Raw genomic sequence first — 22,317 nt, 5'->3', positions numbered from 1 at the left:
TAATCCTATGATCCTCTGCTGCCAATAGGATCAGCTCCCTCCCCTCCTCTAAGTGACAGCCCTTCAAATTCTTCAAGAGACCAATCATATCCCTCCCTCACCCTCCTCTTCTCCAGACTGAAAATTCCCAGCTCTCTCAGCCTTTCCTCGTAGGGCTTGGTCTCCAGGCCCCCGGCCATCCTCGTCGCTCTTTCCTACTGGCCTGTTTCATTTCCATTGTGGACTATTAACACAGAGCAGAGGCCCTCTTCTCTCTCATTCCGCATCATGTTCTACATCCTGGGCTGGGGATACTCAGAGGTCGCTGGAAGGACACAGCTGCTCCCAGGGCTGCTGAATGGCCGGGGCGAAAAGTCCCAAAGGCTTCCTGGGCCTTCAACTGAAGGAATCAAGAGGCGAAGGTTGTCCCAGCATGAAGAGGTGTGTTCTGGTGCCTGCAGAGAAGGTTGCTCTTAAAGGTTCTGGAGGGAGAACCCATAAAACAATGCAGGGCCACACTAACCAGTACTTCCAGAACTAAGAGTAGGACACGGCTGCCACCGCCACCATCAGAGCCACAGAGAAAGGCAACAGGATAGTCATAGCTAGATTCCAATCCAGGAGCGCCTTAGAGACCAACAAGATTTTGGGTTGTATAAGCTTTCAAGAGTCAAAACTCCCCTGATATCTGCCACTTAAAGGAGACTCAAACTGGCTTGCAATCACCTTCCCTTTCCCTCCTTACAACACATACCCTGTGAGGTAGGTGCGACTGAGAGACCTGTGACCAGCCCAAGGTCACCCAGCTGGCTTTGTGTGGAGGAGTGGGGAAACAAATCCAGTTCACTGGATTAGCCTCCGCCCTCATGTGGAGGAGTGGGGGAATCAAACCTAGTTCTCCAGATCAGACCGGGTTTGATCCCCACTCCTCCACATGAGCGGCGGAGGCTAATCTGGTGAACTGGATAGGATCATAGAGTTGGAAGGGACCACCAGTGTCATGTAGTCCAACCCCCTGCACAATGCAGGAAATTCACAATTACCTCCCCCGCCCCGCACCCCCAGTCACCCCCTACTTCATGCCCAGAAGATGGCCAAGATAGTCACGGGGAACTTTCTCATTTGAACGAGACAAACTGCCAATTGGGGGCACGTATGAATAAGTGCTAGCCAGCAGTTCAATCCTGCCTGGTCTAAATATAAAGGGTGTATACAGTCCACAATGGAAATACAACAGGCAAACAATGCTAACTAAGCATGATATTTAAGCTTAGAGGGTTAAAATTAAATACGATCCCTTCTTAGCCCCAAGCAGGACAGTCCATCTGAGGCAAGAATCCTGAGGCATGGGTCTTTCCACAGTTCGAGGGGGGTCTCAAGGCCGTAGGTCTGCCCCTTGAACCTTCAGGATGTGTGTTCTGTGACTACTGGAAGGGGGCATCTCCTCCGGCTAGCCTTTGTCAGTTCTTGGCCTCAAAAGAGAGACTTCCTAGGCAGACGGAGTATGTTGCAACGTCCGGGAACTGGTGTTACGATTAACACACTACCGGCAAATCCTGCAGGATGGATCAGGCCCTTCACATTAATTCACGCAGAAAGAACCTGTCAAACATGAGCGGCAAGCAGGATGAGGTTGTGAGACTGCAGAACTGCTTGCACGGGTTGCTGGTCTTCTCGCAAGTGCTTGGCTTGCAAGAATCTCAGACTCTCTGTGTTTATTTCCACATACGAGCACCTCCACTTTTCTTTCTGGGAAGACACACGAACAGCCCTTGAGGACCAAGGTGAGGGGCATTGGGGTCTCCGGCCTGCAGCTTGCTGTAGGGTGAAGCTTCACCTCCGCAGCTGACAACTTCTTGCCTTGGCCCCGTCCCCTCTGCCTTCAGGAGCAAATGAAATGCTTCCTGAGAAGGAGATGAGAAAAACTGGCAAATGTCAATCACAGCGCATTCCTGACTTAGAATCATAGAACTGGAAGGGACCACCAGGGTCACATGAACATACATGAAGCTGCCTTCTACTGAATCAGACCCTCCTGGGTCCATCGAAGTCAGTATTGTCTACTCAGACAGGCAGCGGCTCTCCAGGGTCTCAGGTGGGGGTCTTTCACAGCACTTACTGCCTGAGCCTTTTAACTGGAGATGCCGCTGGGGATTGAACTGGGGACCTTCTGCATGCCAAGCAGAGGCTCCGCCACTGAGCCACAGCCCCTTCCCCTCACACAGGCCTCTGGTCCTTGCCCAGCCCCAGTGAGTGAGGCCGGGTCTCGCGCATCACCGGCTGCTGGATGGGCCAGCAGTGTTCCAGGGGGCATCCTGACATCCTGGGGGCGTTCCTGGGGCATTCCGGGAAGGGGCTGCCTGTAGGCAGCCTCCTGTCCCATTTCGCCCAGGGTACGCCAGTAAGGAGAAGAGTGAGGCTGCACCTGCTTTTTAGCAGGCACAGCATCGCTATTCTCAATGGGGCGAAAAGCCCATTTTAAAAGAAAAAAAGCTGTAAAAAGGCTTTTTTAAAGGTTTTGGAAGGCGGGGAACTGCTTAAGAGGCGCCGCGGCGGCTCCTCTGCCACACCATCCCCACACACCAACTGCTCAGGAATGCACTGTCAGCCTCTCTGCTGTACAACAGCAGAGAGGTGGTGAGATTGAAAGCCAGAGTGGTGTAGTGGTTAAGAGTGGCAGTTTGGAGCGGTGGACTATGATCTGGAGAACCGGGTTTGATTTCCCCCACTCCTCCACACGAGCGGCGGAGGCTAATCTGGTGAACTGGATTGGTTTCCCCACTCCTACACATGAAGCCAGCTGGGTGACCTTGGGGCTAGACCCAGCTCTCTCAGCCCCACTTACCTCACAAGGCATCTGTTGTGGGGAGAGGAAGGGAAGGCGATTGTAAGCCGCTTTGAGACTCCTTAAAAGTAGAGAAAATCAGGGTATAAAAAATCAAGTCTTCTTCTATATACATGAAGTTGGTTTTAGAGGGAAAAGGAGTCAGGGGATGTAGAAGGCAGGGCTTTTAGTGTGAGTGGGGTATTGCCAGTTTTGCAGTGCAGTCCTTACCAGAGTTACACCCTTCTAAGTCCATTGAACTCAGTGGGATTAGAAGGGAACAGCTCAGGGTTGCCCTGTAAATGTGCCTAGAGGTTAGGGATGGGAGAGGGAAGGAAGATGTATCTCCTTGTATGACCCCCCACCGCAAGAGCTTTGCCCATTCAAGCAGCCTCTGTTGATGAGCCAATCTCTGAAGCAGGTAGGGTTGCCAACTCCGGACTGGGAAATTCCTGAAGATTTGGGGGTGGAGCTTGGGGAGGGTGGGGTTTGAGGAGAGTAAGAGGGTTCAGCAGGGTATAAAGCTATGGAGTCCACCCGCTGTAGCTGCCATTTTCTCCAGGGGAACTAATCTCTGTTGTCTGAAGATTAGTTCTATTTAGGATTGCCAGGTTCCTCTTAGCCACCGGCAGGAGGTTTTTGGGGTGGAGCCCGAGGAGGGGGGGTTTGGGGAGGGACTTCATAGAGTCCAATTGCCAAAGCGGCCATTTTCTCCAGGTGAACTGATTTATTTCGGCTGGAGATCAGTTGTAATAGCAGGAGATCTCCAGCTGCTACCTGGAGGTTGGCAACTCTAGTTGTATTCCATGAGAACTCCGGGCCCGTCCTGGAGGTTGGTAACAACCCTGGGCAGGTCAGATCAACCACTGCTTGTTCTAGAGCATTTTCAGTTGAGGCTCCAACACGGAAGAACAGCTTGGCAGACCACAGGACAGCTCATGCCCTGAGGGCTTTCACAAAGCTTTGGTCCGCACTGGTGGTTTTTGGTAGCAGTCTACGGTGCCGTGATTTTTATTTATTGCAGATTGTTGGTTTTAGTTTCTAACCTACCTTGGGTCCCGCTGGGGAGAAAAGTGGAATAGACAAGATTTAAATACATGAGTCACTACGCATGGTATTGCAGGCAGGGTGAGACATGGGTGTGGGAGGAGGAAATGGGGCTCTGGTTTGGGAAATTCCTGGAGACATGGTGAGGGGGGTGGAACCTGGGAAGGGGAAGATTTGGGGAGGGACCTCAGAAGGGTATGATGCCATGGAGCCCACCCTCCAGGTGGTCAGCTGGCTCTGAAACAACTTTGTTTTAATCTGCATAGCCAGTTGGATCTCCAATGGCCAATAGGAAGCCCAGCAGGGCAAGATCATCACCTGGACCCACCCATTTTCTAAAACACTTCTTGGACTCCAGGGCCCCTGATGTGATGCATTTTTTTTTGGCTGCCCTTCCTCAAAAGAGCTTAGTATGGCATATATCATCCTCTCCCCGTGAGATAGGTCAAACTGAGGAACAGTGATTGGCCAAGGACATCCCAGGAGCTGCACAGCTCAGTGAGGATTTCACCCCGGCACCCTCAGATGCTAGCCCGACACTCCACCCACTATGCCACACTGCCTTTTTAATAACTCAACCGTGTCTTTTACATGGGGTCTGGGAACAAAACAACAGAGAACTAAGTTGGTATGCAATTGATAACAGTGGCAGAGCATCTGCTTGGCAGGCAGAAGGTCCCAGGTTCAGTCCCTGGCATCTCCAGTTAAAGGGACCAGGCAAGTAGGTGCTGTGAAGAGACCCTTTTCTGCCTGAGACCCTGGAGAGCCGCTGCCGGTCTGAGCAGACAATACTGACTTGGATGGACCCTGATGGTCTGATTCAGCATAAGGCAGCTTCATGTCATCGAATCATAGAATGCAATTAATAGAATCATAGAGTTGGAAGGGACCACCAGGGTCATCTAGTCAACCCCCCTGCACAATGCAGGAAATTCACAACTACCTTCCCCCCCACCCACACCCACCCAGTGACCCCTACTCCGTGCCCACGTGTTCAAGGGGGTTCCTGCCCCGCACATGGCGGATTCCGCCCCTTCGACTGGGCGCCGGAGCTCTCCCCGCAGAGCCATTCAGACCACACACCCCTTTGACCTACCTGCAACCCGGAAGTCTATGCAACAACGGCGCTCCCTGGCGGCGAAGGGAGGAGGCACGTCTCCTTCAAGACTCTCCGCCGTACGTCACTTCCGCTATAGCCCCAGCACCGGAAGCGCCTGTCAGAGGCAGCCGGGAACATGTCGCCCGCCGTGACGGCGGCGGCGGGGGGATCCGGCTCGGCGGCCGAGCTGCTGCTGCAGCGGCTGGAGTTGGCGGCGCCCGAAGCCGGCATCGGCAGCCTGGAGGCGGCCGCGGCGCTCGGGCTGGACCACCAAGTGCTGGTCGGGGCGGTGAAGAGCCTGCAGGCCCTGGGTGAGGTGGGTGGCGGCCACGCCCCCTCGGCGGCGGCGAAAGGGGGCGGCGCTTCGCCGATCCTTACCCGGATTGGCTCGGTTGGGTTGATAGACCGTTCGGGCAGCAAACGGGGCGGCGGCCTCTTCTGCACGTGGCGCGCCTGCCTGCCACTTGCATATCCCAGGGCAGGGCACGTGGTGTTCCTTTTTATTCCCCGCCACAACCCTGCGAGGGAGGCCAGGCAGAGTGCCTGGGTGCTCAGGGGGCATCGTGGCTAGGGTTGCCAGCCTCCAGATGGTTAGCAAATACAAAATAGCAGAAAAACGAGCATTCAATAAATGCAAAGTATGTCTTTGTTCAAGTTGTTTATGATTTATCCTGCATAATATTGCACAGACAGTGATTATATAATTGTATGTTAACTATATGCCTAAATTGAACAAAGACATACTTTGCATTTATTGAATGCTTGTTTTTCTGCTATTTTGTATTTGCTAACTAACTGTATAGCAGGCTAACCTTTATTGACCTAAGCCTCCAGGTGGTGGCTGGAGATCGATTACAACTGATCTCCAGCTGACAGAGATCGGTTCCCCTGGAGAAAATGGCTGCTTTGGCCATTGGACTCTGTGGCATTGAAGTCCCTTCCTTAGGGTTGCCAGCCTCCAGGTATTCAAACCAGTAATAACAACTGTAGTATGTTAGTAGTCAAAGTTGTAGGCTATTTTAAATGATCAAACTTTGATGTTAACTTAAATAGTTATATTTTTTAAACATATAACGTGGTATGAGAAAAATCTCACAAATACATTTTTCTGTTCCTTCACAGTTCACAAAAATAAGCTGATATTCTATACATTATTACGTACATAATGTAAGTTTCAGTCAAATTATAAAGCAGGCTTCTTTTGGGGTGGCTGAAGAAGTTTTGAAACAGTCATTTACCGGCATCCTGTTCCACTACCAAAGCGGATAAAAGCCCTTTGAGAAGAAACTCTAACATATTGTTCTAGAAGAGACTGCTCTTTATTTTGTTTTTTGCAGCTAGCCTGCTTTACAGTTGGATGGAAATCTATGTTATGTTTAAGTGCAAGCCTGCTTTATAATTTGACTGAAACTTACATTATGTATGTGATAATGTATAGAATATCAGCTTATTTTTGTGAACTGTGAAGGAACAGAAAAATGTATTTGTGAGATTTTTCTCATACCACATGTTATATTGGTTCTTGTAGGTTATCTGGGCTGTGTGACCATGGTCTTGATATTTTCTTTCCTGACCACGGTCACACAGCCCGGATAACCTACAAGAACCAGTGAACTCTGACCGTGAAAGCCTTCAACAATATTTTCACATGTTATATGTTTAAAAATATAACTATTTAAGTTAACATCAAAGTTTGATCATTTAAAATAGCCTACAACTGCAACTTTGACTACTAGCCTCCAGGTATTAGCTGGAGATCTCCTGCTATTACAACTGATCTCCAGCCAATAGATATCAGTTCCCCTGGAGAAAATGGCCACTTTGGCTACTGGACTCTAGGGCATCAAAGTCCCTCCCCAAACCCCGCCCTCCTCAGGCTCCACCCCCAAAACCTCCCGCTGGTGGCGAAGAGGCACCTGGCGATCCTAATTGTGGCACGGTGGGGGCTTTGACTGGGTCTCCCCAGCCCTAGTCCAGCTTTAACCACTGAGCCACATGGCTCCTCTTCTGAGCAACAGCCCTGCCTCCGTACTCCATGCGTGGGGCCAAAGGGCTTTGAGAGGCAGGGGGCCACGATGCCAAGCAGCATGCCGGACAAGGTGGGCCGTTGGTCTGATCCAGCAAGGCTCTTCCGATTTTTAGTCTAGAAAACAGGATCAGAAGAAGAGTTGGTTTTTATATGGCGACTTTCTCTGCCACTTAAGGCAGAATCAAACCTGCGTACAATCTTGTCAGATTTCAGAAGCTAAGCAGGGTCGACCCTTGCTAGTACTTGGATGGGAGACCACCAAGGAAGTCCAAGGTTGCAGAGGCAGGCGATGGCAAAACAGCTCTCTTCATCTCGTCAGGTCTTGGAAGCAAAGCAGGATGGGCCCTGCTTATTGCTTGGGTAGGAGACCACCAAGGAAGCCCAGGGTCGCTATGCAGAGGCAGGCGATGGCGAAGCACCTCTGTTTGAGCAGATGTTATGGAAGAAGAAGAGTTGGTTTTTATATGCCAACTTTCTCTACCACTTAAGGAAGAATCAAACCGGCTTACAATCACCTTCCCCTCCCTACAGCAGGCACCCTGTGAGGTAGGTGGGGGCTGAGAGAGCTCTAAGAGAGCTGTGACTAGCCCAAGGTCACCCAGCTGGATTCATGTGGAGGAGTGGGGAAACCAACCTGGTTCTCCAGATCAGAGTCTACTGCTCCAAACCACCGCTCTTAACCACTACACCATGAAGGGAGCTGTGACTCTCGAAAGCTCATGCCCTGAATATCTTGTTGTCTGTAAGGTGCTGCTTGACTCGATTTTAGTCCCCCCCCCACTCTGATCTGCTTTCCTAGAGTTGGAAGGGGTCCATCCAGGCAATCTAGTCCAACCCCCTGCTCAGTGCAGGATCAGCCTAGAGCATCCCTGACAAGTGCTTGTCCAGCCGCTGCTTAAAGACTGCCAGTGAGGGGGAGCTCACCAGCTCCCTAGGTAGCTGATTCCACTGTCGAACAACTCGAGGTAGGCCCAAGGTTATCAAGTTCTTTGGTTCTTGTAGATTATCCGGGTTGTGTGACCGTGGTCTTGATATTTTCTTTCCTGACATTTCGCCCACAGCTGTGGCAGGCATCTTCAGAGGAGTAACACTGAAGGACACTGTCCTTCAGTGTTACTCCTCTGAAGATGCCTGCCACAGCTGTGGGCGAAACGTCAGGAAAGAAAATACCAAGACCACGGTCACACAACCCGGATAATCTACAAAAACCAATGAACTCTGACCGTGAAAGCCTTCGACAATATTATCAAGTTCTGTTTGACACGCTGTCTCTGCCGAGTGACCCCACACTTAAAGCATTTTCTGCTCTCATAAATATTCTCATTAGGTGATTGAGGCCGAGCAGCGAACATCCAAGAAGTGGGAACTGACCCCTGAAGGCGAAGAAGTTGTCCAAGAAGGGAGCCATGAAGTCCGGGTCTTTAACAGCATCCCCCTTGAGGGTCTGGTCCAGAGTGAGCTGATGGTAAGACAGACTTCCTTCCCCCCCTCCCCCGAAGCACTGTGCTCATGCTCCTGAATTGGAGAGGGGCTGTGGCTCAGTGGAAGAGCCTCTGCTTTGCGTGCAGAAAGTCCCAGGTTCAATCCCTGGTATCTCTAGTTAAAGGATCTGGCAGGAGGTGATGTGAAAGACCTCTGCACATTACCCTGGAGAGCTGCTGCCAGTCTGAGCAGACAATACTGACCTTGATGGACCAAGGGTCTGATTCAGTATAAGCCAGCTTCATGTATGAATCCTTTGCTGTGGGTCCCGGTTGAAGTACCTTCTCTTTTTCTTTTGGGGTTGTTACACTTGGGAGGTGGGTATTTGATTCTGTGGTATGATTCTGCCTCTGATGAGTGACTGTTCCTCTGCAGAAGCTGCCATGTGGAAAGGTGGGATTCAGCAAGGCAATGTCCAATAAATGGATCCAGCTAGACAAGAACGCAGAGGGAGGGCCCCGCGTCTTCCGAGTGGTGAGCGGTCCCAGTGCCTTTTCTGTCTTGGGGTTCTGTTTCTGCCTGGCAGTACACTCCCTCTCAGAGGGTTGCGTGCTGGAAGCTGGTTAAAAGGTACTGTGGGAGCACCTGTGTGGCGGTTCCCGTGTAGTTTCTTGTCCTGTTGGCTTGGGATGAGAGAGTCCAGACGCTGCCCTCAAAAAGCTTCACTTTCCCCTCTAGGTGGAGAGCGTGCAGGACATGGTGAGGGAAAAACTGGTCCAGGTGCAGCAGGGGGAGGCCGACAGCCTGGACGAGAAGGACAAGAGTGAACTGAAGAAGCGGAAGCTCCTGACTGAAGTGTAAGTTCAGCTGACTCCCCTGTTCCTGGGGCTTGATTCTACTAAGGTGGGCCAAAGCACTTACTCCTAACAGTATCGTAATACTTCAAAGCCTTGTATGTCTGTTTGCTGACTGATTCCATATGTTCTGCGGGTGATTTGTTTCCCTTCGTGCTTTTAATGTTAGTTCTGGCACACAAGCACAACGCATGTCACCAGCTTCAACCCCTTGCTTTAAAGTCACAAGCCCTGTTCCTAAGTGTTCCTGACTGACTGTTGGCCAACCTTTCCTTGGTATAAGTTAAGAACATAACATAAGAAAGGCCATGCTGGGTCAGACCCAGGCCCATCAAATCCAGCAGTCTGTTCACACAGTGGCCAACTAGGTGCCTCCAGGAAGCCCACAAACAAGACGGCTGCAGCAGCATTGTCCTGCCTGTGTTCCACAGCACCTAATATAATAGTCATGCTCCTATGATCCTGGAGAGAACAGGTATGCATCATGACTAGTATCCATTTTGACTGGTAGCCATGAATAGCCCTCTCCATGAACATGTCCACTCCCCCTTGATGGCTGCCAACTTGGAAGGCTTTGCCACATCCTGGGGCAGGGACTCCCCCAATTTAACTATGCATTGTGTGAAGAAATACTTCCTTTTATCTGTTTTGAATCTCTCACCCTCCAGCTTCAGCAGATGACCCCCTATACTAATATGAGAGAGGGAGAAAAGCTTCTCCCTGTCCACTCCATACCATGCATAATTTTATAGATCTCTATCAAGTTGTAGGTGGCCTCCGTTGCCCGCCTCCAGGGTGCTTCAGGTTATGTCTGAATACCAGAAGAAATACAACGGAGTGGAGAAGGGGGGGAGGCTGCTTCTGCTTTGGTGTGGAAGTGGGCTTTTTCATGTTGCCTCTGCGCACAAACTCCTTTTTAATCAAGATCGTGGGTGCGCTGTGTTCCCTCTCCATGTGTACTTTCCCAGGCCAGGGCTTGTTGGTCCCTGCAGAGCATTTGAAAGCAGAAGTTTGGAAAGTGCTTTCCAGTTACTTCACTTGTTCTGCGCATGGGAAGCTTAAGGCATAGCCTGTGACTGGCCAAGCAAGTCTTTGGCTGTGACTGGATTTTGTGCCTTCTGTCCATGGGATCATATTGATTTTCTGGGTAATTGAGCTTTCTAGCCTCTGGATCCTGAAACAGAGGGATGAAGTCCTAAAAGAGTGTGTGCTTTTTTTTATTGCTACACCCATTTCTCAACCCCAGCCTCAGTCTCTTGTGGGATCCTCTGGCAATAGGAATTTGGAAGTCTCCTGCCTCTTTGCTGGACAGAATTAACTGTGTTTGTTTTCAGGACTATAAAGACCTACTGGATCAAGAAAGGCAGCGCTTTTAGTACTTCTGTCACCAAGCAGGAAACAGACCTCACACCGGAGATGATTGCCAGGTGAGGATCTGGCCCTTCTCAAGGGAGAACCAGCAGCAGAGTTTGAGTTCTTGGCCAGATTTGTATTTCTGCCTCCAAAGGGCTGTTTCTTTCCAGAATTTGCCCCTGTATTCTGGGCCTGGGCTTAGAATTTGGTGTCCTCTCCTCCTTCCACAGCATAGAATCGAGATTCAGCAGTAACCCTGAATGTCAAAATGTATTCATGGATATCTTGCAGACTGTGTTGGCAGAATGTTTGAGTAAAGAGCTTCTCTCTGCTTGCCGTTTTGCATTTCGCAGGCAGAAGGATGGGGTTACTCATTTAATCAAGACTGCAGTTGGGGGTGAGGGCATTTGAGAAGACCCCCACCTCTTGTGAAATGATCATTCTTCTCCCTCCCACCCCGCTCTCCTTCCCCTTCCCCAACCTCGCAGTGGCTCCTGGCGAGACCTGAAGTTCAAGGCTTACAACTTTGAGGCTCTGGGCATCATGCCTGAAAGTGGCCATCTCCACCCGCTCCTGAAAGTCCGCAGCCAGTTCCGGCAGATCTTCCTTGAAATGGGGTGTGTATTTTATACGCAACGTATTGGGCAGGAAACGGCAGCCGTTGGGAGACAAGAGGTGCCGCCCTGTATCTTGCGTGATCGAGAGAGGGCAGAAGACCGGGGATGGTGTTGGCATAGTGACTGTAGGCTTGTTTCCCCCTCAGTTTTACAGAAATGCCGACCAATAACTTTATTGAGAGCTCCTTCTGGAACTTTGATGCCCTTTTCCAGCCGCAGCAACATCCGGCCCGGGACCAGCATGACACCTTCTTCCTTAAAGGTTAGTTAAGGTGGGCTCGGGAGGTGGTGGGCTCTCCTTTGGAGGTTTTTAAGCAGAGGCTAGATGGCCATCTGACAGCAATGCTGATTCTGTGAAAGTAGGCAGATCCTGAGAGGGAGGGCAGGAAGGCTTGCGTCAGTGCTTGGCTCTCCTGGCCCTTTCTTACATACCCAGGGTAATGCCGATTGATCACCACTTTGGGGTCAGGAAGCATTTTTCCTCCTGGCCAGGTTGGCCAGGGATCCTGGAGGGGTTTTGTTGCCATCTTCTGAGCATGGAATAGGGGTCACTGGGGGTTGTTGTGGGAAAGGTAATTGTGAATTTCCTGCATTGTGCAGAGGGTTGGACAAGATGACCCTGGTGGTCCCTTCCAACTCTGATTCTAATTGCGTTGCTTGGTTTCCACACAACTGGAGTCGCCTTTCGCAGCCATGCCTTTGGACTTGGGGAACACAGGTGATCGACCAGGCCCCGGCCTCTGGTGGTTACACATCCCCCTGTGGGACTGCTGTGTTTCCAGGTTGCAGTGGGAGGGACACCCATTGTGCTACAGGCTGCAAAGAATCCCATCATCAGCGGTGGTCAGAAAGGCCGTGGAATCATCTTTTTTCCTCTTTTCCCTCAGAGAATCTGCCTCTCCTTAAGGTTGTGGTTTTGTGCTTCACATTAAATCTCCACTTGTTCCACTTGTCTTTTGTTCGCTCCAGATCCTGCTGAAGCCATCGATTTCCCCATGGATTATCTAAAGAGGGTGAAGCGAGTTCACTCCCAAGGCGGATATGGATCCCATGGGTGAGACAGAAAGAAGGGTTCCTTGCTCAGTGTGGGTCCTGGAAATCCAGACATCAGGACTTTGTGATTTAAATGCGTCAGTGCACTGTTTGGCTCTGAAAGATGTGAAAAGTCTTATGTGGGAGAACCAGATGGTTGGTTGCAGCAGCCTGCAGTACGGGGCTCCTTATTGTGAGAGCCAGAGTGGTGTAGTGGTTAAGAGCGGTGGTTTGGAGCAGTGGACTCTGATCTGGAGAATGAGGTTGGATTCCCCACTCCTCCACATGAGCGGCGGAGGCTAATCTGGTGGATTTGTTTCTCCACACGAAGCCAGCTGGGTGACCTTGGGCTAGTCACAGTTCTCTTAGAGCTCTCTCAGCCTCACCTACCTCACAGGGTGTCTGTTGTGGGGAGGGGAAGGGAAGGTGATTGTAAGCCGGTTGGAGTCTCCCTTAAGTGGTAGAGAAAGTCAGCGTATAAAAACCAACTTTTCTTATTCTTGTTATTAACAAATTTATATCCCACTTTTGCTTATAGCTCAAGGTGCTTTACAAATTACAGTTAAAACCAGTAGAATAAAACCCAGATTTCCCCCCCCCATACACACATAAAGATGTTTGTGGGATAAGTGTGTGTGCCATCAGCATATTGATGACACCCAACTCACAGACTGGTTTTGCGTAGATATTGAACAACGCAAGAGAGAACAGAATCCTAGGACACCTCGGCTATCAATCTTTTCTCTGTCTGGTGTCTGGAGGTTAACAATATCAGTGTTCTCTGCGATGCTTGTGACAAGAACTAATGAACCTTTTAGAATCCTAAAATGGAGGACTGGCCATTTTAAAATTCTATTTTAGATTCCTTGTTTCCCTCTTTTGCATCCAGCACCATAGAATCCAATGAGGTCTACGATACATCCTTCACTCCATTTTAAGACACTACTAGCAGCCAGTTGGGGGCTTTTTCATCACGCCCTGGAGCAATCCTACCCCCACACCCTTTTTCTCATTTGGACATCCTGCTCCAGGGAACTCGGAAGCTTGAATATTATTTTGTTATATTTTTATTGGTTCGAATAAAAAGGCATTACACAGCGTTTGCATTTTGACGTTTTGAGTAGTGGATCCCCACAGAACAGTAACTGTTTTTCTGGATGTATTCTCAAGTTTTGTCCCCCGTAACTGGCTTATATCCAACCACAATATTCCAAAGATTCCTGCTGATTTCCCCCCTTCCAGATGCTCACTTTGTGGTTCATGGTGGGCAGTGAACACAGGAGGAAATTTGATTGGGGGGGCAGCAGGCCGCAGAGGTGAGAGCCAGCATGGTGTAGTGGTTAAGAGCTGTGGATTCTGATCTGGAGAACCGGATTTGATTCCCCACTCCTACACATGAGCGGCAGATGCTAGTCTGGTGAACCAGGTTGCTTTCCCCTTTCCTACACACGAAGCCAGCTGGGTGACCTTGGGCTAGTCACAGTTCTCAGAGCTCTCTCAGCCCCACCCACCTCACATGGTGTCTGTTGTGGGGAGGGGAAGGTAAGGTGATTGTAAGCCGGTTTGATTCTTCCTTAGTGGTAGAGGAAGTCAGCATATAAAAACCAACTCTTCTTCTTCTTCTTCTGTTCTGTGAGATTTGGCCTCTCTACCAGCAGGTCTCATTGGATACAAGCCATTAACTGTTGAAATCGCAGTGAACAGTCCTACAAGTTAAATGTTGTTTGAGATGCCACCACTTAATGCATATTTTTTTGTTTTTTTCCCAGGTACAAATATGACTGGAAGCTGGAAGAGGCTCGGAAGAACCTCCTTCGGACACATACCACAGCCGCCAGTGCGCGGATGCTCTATCAGCTGGCACAGCAGGTAGTTGCCAGTGCCTGCTCCATCCTGGCTCTGTGGGCAAGGATGGAAGAGCAGGGCCGTTGAGGGAGTGGTGGTGGGCTTCATCTGCAGTGGGCAGTGCCAGCCAGACTAGGCTGAGGTTGGGGGCTATGCCTGAAGTCCTGGAGCCAATCAAAAGGCTTGAGCTTTGACAGCCACTTCCCCCGCAGGAGAAGTTCACCCCAGCCAAATACTTCTCCATTGACCGGGTCTTCAGGAACGAGACGCTGGATGCTACCCATTTGGCGGAGTTCCACCAGATCGAAGGGGTGGTGGCCGACTACGGCATGACGCTGGGAGACCTGATGGGTGTCCTGAAAGAGTTTTTCACCAAGCTGGGTAAGAGCTGACGAGCAGGAGGAGGGATGAAGCAGAGCAGAGATCCGAGCACATGCCTGGCGAAGAGCCAGAGACGTTCTCTGGGGGCTGTTTTGTCCATTTCCAGGAACCCACAGCTTCTCAGCTGGGGAGAATCTGAGGCTCTGTGGAAGAGACTCCACTTAGCATGCAGAAGTTCCCAGGCTCAGTCCCCAGCATCTGCAATTGAAAGGGCCTGGCAGGAGATGACGTGAAAGACCTGTCTCTGCCTGAGGCACTGGAGAGCCACTGCCCATCTGAGACAAGACTGACCTTGATGGACCAGGGGTCTGGTTCAGTGTAAGGCAGCGTCAGGTATGGAATTTTTTCATCTTCTCTCTTTGGCAGGGATCACACAGTTGCGGTTCAAGCCTGCTTACAACCCTTACACAGAGCCCAGCATGGAGGTGTTCAGCTACCACCAGGGTAAGCGCAGCACGGTGGTGCCAAGAAGCCCCAGTGCCCTCCGTGCCACTGCCTGCTCCTCTCTCGGGGCTTAAAGCCAGGGGCCGAGGAGCTGCACCAGTCAATGGGCCAGCAGAGCGGAAGCCTTAACACTTTGAATGACAGGACAAGTGATTGAGGTACCCTGACCTCTTATGTCTGTACCTGGGAACTATTTCAGATATTTAAAGTTTTCCACCCTGGCCAGGAAGGCAGCTACGTAGTCACAGCCTGTAGGAGGAATTCCAGCTGCTCCCAATTTAGCCATTGGTAATCCCCTTATGACTCACACCGGCGCAAAACTCGGTCATCCCGATCAAGCGCTATAAGTTAGAATGTTTTTCCATTGTGGCCACACAGACCGGTGAGTCTTAGATGGGCTCCTATTTCTGGAGGTCCCGGATGGCCTTGAATTTAAAGGACGTCCTCCCAGAACACCATGTCCACATTTAGTATGAGGCTCAAGGAGGCCTTTTATTGCATGTAGCCCTTTTGTAGGGAAAAGTAGAAGAATTGATTTTTATATGCCGACTTTCTCTACCACTTAAGGGAGAATCAAACCAGCTTACAATCACCTTCCCCTCCCCTCCCCACAACAGACACCCTGTGAGGTAGGTGGGGCTGAGAGAGTTCAGAGAGAACTGTGATTATCCCAAGGTCACCCAACTGGCCTTATGAGTAGGAGTGGGGAAACCAACCTGGTTCACCAGGATAGAGTCCGCCGCTCACATGGAGGAGTGGGGAATTGAACCTGGTTCTCTAGATTAGAGTCCACCGCTCCAAACCACCGCTCTTGACCACTACACCACACTGGCTCTACTTTGTTTAAAAGGCTGCCATAAGTAGTTCCAGAAGATGAACATACTTCATGGTTTTAAACCCCTTCAGGAAAAAAACACCAATAACTTTGCAATAAGAGAAAAACCTTCTGAGAGGAAGAAAGGAGCAAGCAATTAGGGGCTGAAGAGCAGGCCATCCCTTTCTTTGTTGTACATGCTCCCATGTCATGGAATGGGCTGAGAAGGCCATGTGGACGATGGAGCACCATGGTAACACAGGGCCTTTTGTGGCTGGTGGAGATCACTGCAGATTCCGTGTGGAAAACCAGGGGTCCCCAGTGTGGTGCCCGTGGGCGCCTGGGCACCCACCAGCACGTTTTCTGATGCCTGCCAAGTGTTTTTAGAAAGTGGGAAGGTCAGGTGGGGCAGGAAATTCACAACTACCTTCCCACACACACACACACACACACACCCTGTGACCCCCTACTCCATGCTCAGAAGATGGCCAAGATGCCCTCCTCTATCATCTGCTTAAGGTCACAGAATCAGCCTTGCTGACAGATGGCCATCTAGCCTCTGTTTCAAAACCTCCAGGGAAGGAGAGCCCACCAACTCCCGAGGAAGCCTGTTCCCACTGAGGAACCACTCTTAACGGTTAGAAAAAAATTCCTAATGTCTAGATGGAAACTTTCGATTTAATTTCAACTTGTTGGTTCTGGTCCAACCTTCGGGGCAACAGAAAACAACTCGGCACCCTCCTCTATATGACAGCCCTTCAAGTACTTGAAGATGGTTATCATATCCCCTCTCAGTCTTCTCTCCAAGGTAAACACACCCAGCTCCTTCAACCTTTCCTCACAGGACTTGGTCTCCAGACCCCTCACCATCTTTGTTGCCACATTCCAGCTTGTCTACATCTTTCTTAAATTGCGGTGCCCAAAACTGAACACAATACTCTAGGTGAGGTCGAACCAGAGCAGAGTAAAACGATACCATCACTCGACTGAGTCCGCAGGAGCCAGGACCTCTGCATTTCCACCCTGGACATTGTGCTGTGTGAGCCTGTCCTTTAACACAGGCTGGGGTGGATTATCTCCACCATGTGCTTGTCACAAAAAACGACTGGAACGCTTTGCGTCCTTCTTCTTGGGCTTGAGCGGGCTATGTTCTCCAGCACTCGGCAACCTGACCTACCGCGTGTCAGGGGGCAGAGGTGCAGATGAGATTCCGGCCACCGGGAAGACACAGAGCCTGGCCGGGGTTGCCACCTGGCTTGTGGCTGTTTGGCCTGGGGTCACTAGCCCCTCCTGGCCCACCTCCCTTGCTTTAACGGTGTCCCTTGCCTTATTTCCTTTGCAGGCTTGAAGAAGTGGGTGGAAGTGGGAAACTCGGGAGTCTTCCGGCCAGAAATGCTGCTGCCGATGGGCCTGCCGGAGGGGGTGTCGGTCATTGCCTGGGGACTCTCTCTGGAACGGTGAGCGAATCGTAGAATCATAGAGCTGGAAGGGGCCATAGGGGGGTCCTCTAGTCCAACCCCCTGCTTAATGCAGGATCAGCCTAGAGCATCCTTGACAAGTGCTTGTCCAGCCCCTGCTTAGAGATTGTCAGTGAGGGGGAGCTCACCACCTCCCTAGGTAGCTGATTCCACTGCAGAACAATGCTTAAACTGTGAAAAAATTTTTTCCTAATATCCGGCTGGTACCTTTCCGTCCTCAATTTAAAACCATTATTGCAAGTCCTATGATCCTCTGCTGCCAACAGAAACAGCTCCCTCAGCCTTCCTCTAAGTGACAGCCCTTCCAATACTTAAAGAGAGCAATCATGTCCTCCCTCAACCTCCTCTTCTCCAGACTGAACATTCCCAACTCCCTCAGCCTTTCCTCGTAGGGTTCGGTCTCCGGTGCCTTGAGCCCCTCTGCTCAGTCGAAGCTTCCTTGGCTCTCACAGCCTGCTCCGTATCCAAGCCCCTCCCCTCCCTCCGGTCTTCTAAGACTCTTAGGTAAGCCGGAGTTAATCTTAATAAAGCTTCCGACTGCAATCGCTGCCCCGGGCCACCTGCCATCCTAGAGGATTATCTCTCAACCTCTTCCTTTGGTCAGTTACAGACAACAAGTCGCTCTGCTGCATGAAGCTTGTGAAGCAGCAGCAAGGGGGTGGGGGGTGCCTTTGCCAGAGGTATCCCAAGTAGGGGAGGGGAGCGGATGCACTGCAGGGCCAGCGGTATGCTGCTCCTTGTCTGTGATTGTTTCAAACTGCACCTAGTGTTTGATTATGATGAAAAATGCCATCAAGTCACAGCCGACTCGGGTTTTCAAGGCAGGAAACAAGCGGTTTGCCATTGCCTGCCTCTGCGTAGCAACCCTGGACTTCCTTGGTGGTCTCCCAGCCAAGTACTAATCAGGGCTGACCATGCTTAACTTCTGAGATCTGATGAGACTGGGCTAGCCTGGGTCATCCACGGCAGGGTATCTAGCATTTAGTAGAGACTAAAAACATTCTGTGAGAGCCAGCGTGGTGTAGTGGTTAAGAGTGGCGGATTCTAATCTGGGGAACCAGGTTCTATCCCCCACTCCTCCACACGAAGCCTGCCTGGGTGGCACTGGGCCAGTCACAGTTCTCTCAGAACTCTCTCAGCCCACGTGAAGGCAAGCAATGGCAAACCACCTCCAGGATCAGAGGAGCATGCTGAATATATTAGATGCTGTGAAACACAGGCAGGACAGTGCTGCTGCAGTCATCTTGTTTGGGGGCTTCCTAGAGGCCCTTGGTTGGCCACTGTGTGAACAGACTGCTGAGCTTGATGGGCCTGGGTCTGATCCAGCAGGGCTTTTCTTATGTTCTTAACGTCACTTGCCTTGAAAACCCCACGGGGTCGCCGTAAGTCAGCTGTGACTCGAGGGCCCTTTCCACCACGAAAAGCATCCCGTGGAATTCCCAGAAGTGTCTTCCGAGCCTCCCGCCTCTTCTCTTCCAGGCCCACAATGATCAAGTACGGCATCAACAATATCCGGGAGCTGGTGGGTCACAAAGTCAACCTGCAGATGGTGTACGACAGCCCGCTCTGCCGCCTGGATAACTAGAGGGCCTCAGCTGCCTGGCGCTCTCTGACTGGCCTGTTTATCAGCCCCGCTCCTAGCCGGAGCTCTCTTTTCACCTCCAGCTTTGATTTCTTTTCTTAGGAAAGCGGCCCGTCTTTTGGAGGGCTCCGGAGTGATGGCAGGCTTTCCTGCTCTGTCTTTGAAAAGGACGCAGATCAAGTTGTGGCCAATAAAAATGGCATTTGCCAGGAATCTTAAATCTGGGAGAAAGCACAGACTCTGAGATGGGAGTAGTAGCAGCAGCAGCTTGCTTCATTAGTGATCTAGCACAGATGCCCTCTGTGAGGGGAGCTCATTGACACTAGGAGGCTGTGTGCCGTTCGCTACCCTTTCCCTGGGATTTCGGGGTGGGAACTAGTGAAATACTGTTTCTTTCCTTTGCTGAATTGCTGAATTCCCTCCCTCTGGCTGTTTGCCTAGTTGTCTTTGCCTGTAAATGAGAGACTCTGACATCTCTCTATTTATTTTCTCCACGTTTACCATGCATCCAACATACATTATTTCCCCATCCTCCTATATCATGTCTTTCTTAGATTTGGAGCCTTTTTGATTTCAAGAAGTTGTACAACCTGCTTTACCACCAAGAGATGCTGCTTGGGAGAGGTGGAGGCGGGCGGGGGGGAGCTGGTCTTTGGTGTCTCTCACTACCGTGGGATCCACATGCTCTGAAACAAGTCGATAAGAGGTAGTTGCCGGTAGGAGCACGAGAGCACCTGTAAAGTACCAAATAAGTAAGCCCAACGGGTTAAGAACTCAAATCTACAGCCGAGCAAAAGTGAAATGTCCATGCTTCCCAGGGGCAGGTTCTTGCTAGAACAGGACAAATGCTGCAGTTCTTAAGAGTAGGAAAGGCCCTAAGTATGTGGAGGACCTGCTGCAGTCCCGTCCCCCCACTGCCACCTCTAACGCACAGCAGTAGACAACTGGGTGTACAGACTTCTTTTATTGTAGAGACAACCCTCTCTCTGGAGGCAGGACTGGGGGCGGCCTTTGCCTTCTCTGGGCCCCTGCTTCCTCTCCTCCAACAGCCTGCACTAATGAGTAGCTGGCACAGCCGGGCTCTGCATTCTAATCCTGGTCTGGAGTCCAGCTTTCCCCTTGGCCTGGCCAAGCAGCAGCAGGGCAGGCGTGCTCATTTCTGAGAGCGTCTTCAGGCGTGCACCCTTCTTGGTCTTTTAACAAAAAGGGGAGGGGGAAAGGCAGGGAGAAGCAGAGTCTGCTTGGCCACGGCTCGGCAATAAACTCAGCCCATGAACTAACAAAATGTACTTCTAGGAAGCTGAAGCATCCGCAAATCCCCTCATTCCGTGATAGGCTGAGTTGGGTCCCTGCCAGACTCCTCGTCCCTGGCCGCCGTGCAGGTTGCTGATTCCCCTTCTTGATTGCAAGATCTGGCGCCCCCCTCCCCAGTCTTGCACAGTCGCTACGTCGTAGGTGGAGACTCCTGGAGACTGATGCGCACCTCCTCAAGACGGCGAGCGGAGCAGGTGCAGCAGTGGGTCTGGAAGCCAGAAAGCAGTAGGGGGGCCGGCTCCTCCTTGACGGGGGGTGCAGGCTGTGGCCCCAACAGGAAGTCTGGAGGGGAAAGGAAAAGTGGAAAGGGTACGTGAGCTTGCCTGATATTCAGCGGCTCCATTTCACCCGGTTCCTGCCTACTCTAGCCTGCAGCTTACACAGAATTTTCCCCCACCTTATTCCAAGACACTGAAATACTGGACATTTTTGTCAGATTGCACAGAGAAGCCATTGAAATTCATAAACATCAGCACAACTTTAACAGAAGAGAGTTTAAGAATGAATAAGGCTTGGCTTTCTGTCCTGAAAACCTCCAGACTAACAAAGACTACAGTCCACAATAGCCATGTGGATTAGCCTTAGATTCCACATGTTAATAGATCACTTCAGGATACAATGGTTCCACATTAACATACCACACCCTCATTAGCACATTATCTTGATACTTACAGGACAATGATGTGCCCATTATCTTTAATACTTTGCAGGACAATGACTCAGCTCAAACCCAACCCCCTTCTGACTATATATTACTCTTCCTACACACTTGACACAGAGACACTGTCCTTCAGTGTTACTCCTCTGAAGATGCCTGCCACAGCTGCGGGCGAAACGTCAGGAAATAAAATACCAAGACCATGGTTACACAGCCCGGATAATCTACAAGAACCGATTTCCCCACCTTGTTTCTCTAGATTTTTTTTTAAACTGGAGCTACCAGGGATTGTCTCTTACCCCAAACACATGCAAAGCTCTACCACTCAGACCCCCTGCTAGGAGCACATTTTCCTGCAGGTGCCCTACAATTTCACCCTCTTAATTAGGGTTGCCAATCTCCAGGGGGGCCCTGGAGATCTCCCAGAATTACAGCTGATCTCAGGACACACTTCTCCTGGAGAAAATGGCTGCTATGGAAGGTGGAGTCTGTGACATTATACCCTGCTGATGTCACATGAAGCTGCCTCATACTGAATCAGACCCGTGGTCCATTGAAGTCAGTATTGTCTACTCAGACCAGCAGCGGCTCTCCAGGGTTTCAGGCAGGGGTCTTTGGCATCACCTACTTGCCTGGTCCCTTTAACTGGAGATGCCAGGGACTGAACCTGGGACCTTCTGTATGCCAAGCAGATGCTCTGCCACTGAGCCACGGCCCCTCCCCTTTCGCAAAACCAAACCTAGACTCGCCATGGGGACCCTCCACAGCTGCCTCACCTGATTCTTCCTCCGCCTCCTGACCCACTCTTCCCCCCCCAAACCCCACCCCCACAAATTTCCAGGAATTTCCCAACCCAGAGTGGGCAACACTACCCTTCATAGGAGAAACAGGTTAGCATCGTATCTGGGCAGAATGTGGCTTGAGGTCGTTAGGGAGAATATCCCAAACTGCAAGGTTGCCCATTGATTTGAGGTGTGGCAAATGGGCGTTCTAGGAAAACAGGTGCCCGCTCTGCCAATGGACTTGAACCTTCCTGTCCATTTGAAGGGCTACCCAGCGTGGTGTAGTGCTTAAGATCAGTGGTTTGGAGCGGTGGACTCTGATCTGGAGAACCAGGGTTTGATTCCCCACTCTTCCACACGAGCGACGGACGCTAATCTGGTGAACTGGGTTGGTTTTCCCATTCCTACACGAAGCCAGCTGGGTGACCTTGGGCTAGTCACAGCTCTGTTAGAGCTCTCTCAGCCCCACCCACCTCACAGGGTGTCTGTTGTGGGGAAGGGAAGGTGGTTGTAAGCCGGTTTGAGTCTCCCTTAAGTGGTAGAGAAAGTCGGTATATAAAAGCCAACTCTTCTATCCACGGTCACAGCTAAAGAACCTCTTAAATCTTGCCAGGCTGAGCCATAGATGCGTGTGGTTTGCACAACCACCACTTCCTCATTCCTGACCTTGGGCACGAAAACCAGAGGTGATGGACAGCCTGTTGGAATTCAGTATTTGGACAGGTTCACAGGCTCCTTAGAGACCTGGGCATAGATGCAAGGA

At 50.9% G+C, this 22,317-nt stretch overlaps 1 protein-coding gene across 1 annotated transcript; it reads left to right on the top strand.

Moving 5' to 3' along the window:
• Positions 1 to 267: 267 nt before the first annotated feature.
• FARSA (phenylalanyl-tRNA synthetase subunit alpha) lies at positions 268 to 18,844 on the top strand. Its single transcript, XM_056850660.1, has 14 exons — positions 268 to 420; positions 5,047 to 5,265; positions 8,306 to 8,443; positions 8,836 to 8,934; positions 9,139 to 9,257; positions 10,589 to 10,681; positions 11,096 to 11,224; positions 11,371 to 11,486; positions 12,194 to 12,278; positions 14,026 to 14,125; positions 14,314 to 14,482; positions 14,849 to 14,926; positions 17,083 to 17,197; positions 18,698 to 18,844. The coding sequence occupies exons 1-14, from the start codon at positions 268 to 270 to the stop codon at positions 18,801 to 18,803; spliced, it is 1,719 nt and encodes a 572-aa protein (XP_056706638.1). The 3' UTR covers positions 18,804 to 18,844.
• The last annotated feature ends 3,473 nt before the right edge of the window (positions 18,845 to 22,317 follow it).

This window comes from Euleptes europaea, chromosome 1 (genome assembly GCF_029931775.1).
Source record: "Euleptes europaea isolate rEulEur1 chromosome 1, rEulEur1.hap1, whole genome shotgun sequence".
Lineage (NCBI taxonomy): Eukaryota > Metazoa > Chordata > Lepidosauria > Squamata > Sphaerodactylidae > Euleptes > Euleptes europaea.
This window is presented reverse-complemented; position numbering and strand designations above follow the sequence as displayed.